The sequence below is a fragment of the Camelus bactrianus genome, chromosome 4 (assembly GCF_048773025.1).
Source record: "Camelus bactrianus isolate YW-2024 breed Bactrian camel chromosome 4, ASM4877302v1, whole genome shotgun sequence".
Taxonomy (NCBI): domain Eukaryota; kingdom Metazoa; phylum Chordata; class Mammalia; order Artiodactyla; family Camelidae; genus Camelus; species Camelus bactrianus.
The window spans coordinates 77,205,916-77,209,640 of NC_133542.1; the positions used below are offsets into that span (position 1 = coordinate 77,205,916).

Below are 3,725 nucleotides of genomic sequence, written 5' to 3' on the forward strand. Positions count from 1 at the left end.
GCAGAAGGGAGGCTCCTGGCTTGGCATCCCCTGGCCAGTCAGCACGTGCCCTCCCACCCCTATCCCTTCGTGATGATAAAGGGCCCTGCTGGGCTCAAGTCGTGGCACCATCAACGGCTTGGGGTCACCAAACTCCTCTCAGCAAGCAGTTGGATATGCAGACCTGCAATTTGGAACAATGCTCCCAGGGTCCAGGGGGACCACAAGTCGAGCTTTAAAGGGGAGAGCTGGTGGACAGCAGCTTGCTCTCACGGCAGGACAGTGTGCGCACAGGAGGCTGTGAGAGAGGAATGAGAGGGTCGGGCCGGCTCCATGCACGTGCTGCCGGCTCTCCCCGGTGTCGTGGGCACCACAGACGGCAAAGCCATGCAGCCCTGGCCCCCAGCCCCACACAAAGACCAGACCAACGCAGCATGTGTGCTCTGGGTGCCACCGGAGGCAGAAGGGGCACACGCACTCGGCCGTGCCTTCACTGTGGCTTCAGATCTTTAAAAAATGCCACCGTCCCCCCTTTGTCCCTCCATCCGCGACAGGGTGGGCGTGGGGCCAGGAGTGGTCCTGTCTGAGCCCAAGCGCCTCGTGGCACCACCTTACCGTCTTTCGGGAGGACAGCCATGCGGTTGGTGAGCTTCAGAGTCTCACAAATGTCCATGAACTTTTTCATAGTCAGGAAGCTGGACGTGCTCTGTCTGCCTGCGGTGCGGAGCAGGCACAACGTCCGAGTCTCCCGTTCTGCCACGTGAGGCTGCGCCCCAACCCCCACCACCCCCGCAGCCCCAAAACGCCCCTGAGGCTTCAGGACAGAGACAAGGGGGCGCTCAGTGGAAGATGGAGACTGGCGGGCGGCAGGAGGCGCCTCTGTTCCGAGCCAGCAGGAGGCAGGTCCCCAGAGAGGCTCAGGAGGTGGGGTCCCCACGCAGGGTCCCCACGCAGGGCCCCCTCTGCTCTCCCAGGCCCCTCTGCCACCCCTCCCTAGCCGCGTCCATCTGACTGAGGCTCCCCGGGACCCCCTCCCACCCTCTCCAATAGGGCTGCTGGGCGCCCCGACCCCAGCCCCCACGCCTGGAAGTGGGTTCCTGCCCCTCCATCCCACCTGTTCATCCGGGGCAGAACCTCCTCCTGGTTCATCACCGCCAGCCCCTCATCCTGCCATCAGCCTGGGGACCTCTGCATCCACGTGGACAGCCCGCCCCTCTCCAGCCTCTGGCTTTCCGACCTCCCCTCTGCAAGGGCCTCCCCCACTCAGCCCTGGCGGCCACCACCCAGAGCTGCCAGCGCGCAGGGTCTCCTGGACCAGGGCCCCGGGCTCTGCCGCCCACCCCAGCCTCTGCTCACAGCCCGGCCAGCCCCACCCTCCGTCCTGCCATGCCGCACCCACCCCAGGCCGTGACCGACTGCTGTGGGCTGTGAGTTTGTGTCCCCCAAATTCACATGCTGAAGCCCCAGTGGCGGAGTGAGAGGAGGCCTTGGGAGGTGAGGGGGGTCAGCTGAGGTCACGAGCACAGGGTCCTCATGGTGGGACTGGTGCCCTTAGGAGATGAGGCCAGAGCTCCCCCTGCCCGCGTGTGAGGACATGGCAGAGGCCTCCCTCTCTCCAGGGCCCTCACCCCCCGTCTGCGCAGGGCCCCGGCCTCTGGGGCCCTGGCGCTGGACTCACTGAAGAGCAGCAACATCTTGGCGGTCTGTCCCGCGCGGCCCAGGCGCACGTCGACCACGCCCTCATGGTAGTCGGTGGACAGCACGCGGAAGCCCCTCACCCCCTTCACTGGGCGGGGGAGAGGCACAGAGCTGCCGGCTCGAGCCCGGACAGCAGGGGCGTCTGGAAGGACGCAAGGACGCCCCACTCCTGGCCCAGGCCCCAGGCCCTTGAGCGTCAGTCCCCACTGGCCCACATTCCCTGGGGAGGACAGCCGGGGCCAGCGCTGTCGTGGGCCACCCAGGGTCTCGGTGGCCAGGAAGCCCATGGACAGCCACCCCCCAGCGGTACGCACAGGTGTTCCTGAACACGGCCTTCTTCCTGTCTTTCCGCAGAATCAGCGAGTGTGCCTGGCACCCCCGCGCCCTGAGGGGAGAGGGGCTGTGAACTCGCGGCCAGGGAGCCCTTTCCGGGCCCCGTTGTTCTGGGACTTTTCACCCTGGGCCAGCGCCGGTCCTGCAGCTCAGGGGACACGCTCCAAACACCCACTGCCCACGGAGGCCCCGGGACGGCGGCCGCCCCTCCCAAAATCGGCCCTTGGAGTCTTAGGGTGGGAAGTCGTGGGCGCTGGGGTTTCTGAGACAGTTCTTGTGGGAGTTCCAGGCTGAACCCAACCCCACTCAGCCCCCTTTCCTCTACTCCCTGGGCTCAGAGTGCAAAGGACATGCTGGCCCCCACCCTCGCCCACTCACCCGTTAAAGGCGAGGACCACCTTCAGCTGGCCTGCTGTGTGAACCTTCATCACAGATGCCCCCAGCTTCCTCTTGTCTCTGCCCGGCAAGACACCTCGGGCGTCGGAAGCAATGGCAAGGATGTACCAGAACCCCGAAAACTGCAGAGAAGGTGCTGGGGGGCAGGCTGCCACACTGGTTCTGCCCCCACCCTAGGTCCCCGAGAACCCACAGGACCAGTGTCCCTCGCTGAGGCCCAGCCCACATCCAGCACTCACAGGCTGGCACGGCCCGGCCTCGGGGCCCCCAGTGTCACCCCAGGCAATGGGGGCAGATGTGCAGCTGGTCTGGGGTCTGGGGCGTCCCTGGGCTGGGCCGTGGGCACCGTGTGCCGGAGCTTCCTGCCTGCATGGGCCTGGCGGGGTCCCGTCCCTCCCAGCTGGCCCCGCACCATTCTCCCGACTCCTCTGGCAGCAAACCCGGGCTCCCTGCCCACCACGTCTACTCTGCCTGTGCCCATGGCCGCCCCCTCCGGAACCTTCACCCGGCCGGCGACCTCATTGTTCCAGAACATGCCCTGCTGCCTGCCTCCCCTCTGCCCACCAGGCACCTCGGGAGACCTCAGGCCCCTGTCTGTCCCCTTCTCAGAGCTCCTGGCCCTTATGGCCCATGGCTGGCAGTTGAGTTTGAAGCCCCAGCCTGTCCCCAGAGGAGGCCGCCGGAGGTCAGGGACAGGCCAGGTGGGCAGCCCCGCCAGGCCAGCCGAAGCCAGTGCCCGAGCCTCCTGCCAGCCTGCCCAGCCCGGGGCCCTGCCCACAGTCTCCGGCAGCTCTTTCCGGATGATGCCCGCCCTGCCCCAGCGAGAGGACTCGGGGTGGGGGCACGAGGCTCACCTTGCTCCAGTTGAGACTGTGGGACTCCCTGGGGAGCGGCTCCCGCTCCTGGGACCCCACAGCCAGCACCAGCGCCAGGACCAGCACAGGCAGCAGCCGCATCGTCGCCCCCTCCCTCAGCCACCCGCCTGGATGTCCAGGGGCAGCCAGGCAACCTGCGGCCTCACACCAGCCTAGTGGGCCAACCCGGGGCGGGGAAGGGGGAGGGCCCTCGGAGCCGCACAGCAGCCAGTGGGTGCTGCCGGCCTGGGACGGCCGAAGGTGGAGGCTATGATGTTCCCGGGTCACCCCCCTGGGCCTCGGGTCACCGCGTGTCCCCTGAGCTAATGCACCAGGCTGGGAGGCTCCTGGGCACCTCCACCCCGGGGGCTCCCTTCACGGGAAGATGCGCTCACAGAAAGCACGGCCTCTGTGAAGTCGGGGCTCAGCCGCTGCTGGAGCTGACACCAGGGCTGCCTTCCCGAT

General features: G+C 67.4%; 1 protein-coding gene across 1 annotated transcript; it reads right to left on the bottom strand.

The window, feature by feature from the left end:
- Positions 1 to 248: 248 nt before the first annotated feature.
- On the bottom strand, positions 249 to 3,362 carry LCN10 (lipocalin 10). The gene is made up of 6 exons (XM_074361447.1): positions 3,261 to 3,362; positions 2,389 to 2,528; positions 1,992 to 2,062; positions 1,658 to 1,765; positions 595 to 693; positions 249 to 277 (listed from the first exon to the last, which is right to left on the bottom strand). Exons 1-6 carry the CDS (start codon positions 3,360 to 3,362, stop codon positions 249 to 251), a joined length of 549 nt encoding a protein of 182 aa, XP_074217548.1.
- Between the last annotated feature and the right edge of the window lie 363 nt (positions 3,363 to 3,725).

Bases quoted from the DNA above. Each gene is read 5' to 3' on its own strand.
- LCN10 (XM_074361447.1), bottom strand. From the start codon at position 3,362: ATGCGGCTGCTGCCTGTGCTGGTCCTGGCGCTGGTGCTGGCTGTGGGG. The intron at 2,063-2,388 runs GTGAGTGGGCGA...CTCTCCCCTCAG, and splicing joins GTGGTCCTCGCCTTTAACGG to GGCGCGGGGGTGCCAGGCAC. The intron at 694-1,657 runs GTGAGTCCAGCG...TCCGCACCGCAG, and splicing joins CAAGATGTTGCTGCTCTTCA to GCAGACAGAGCACGTCCAGC.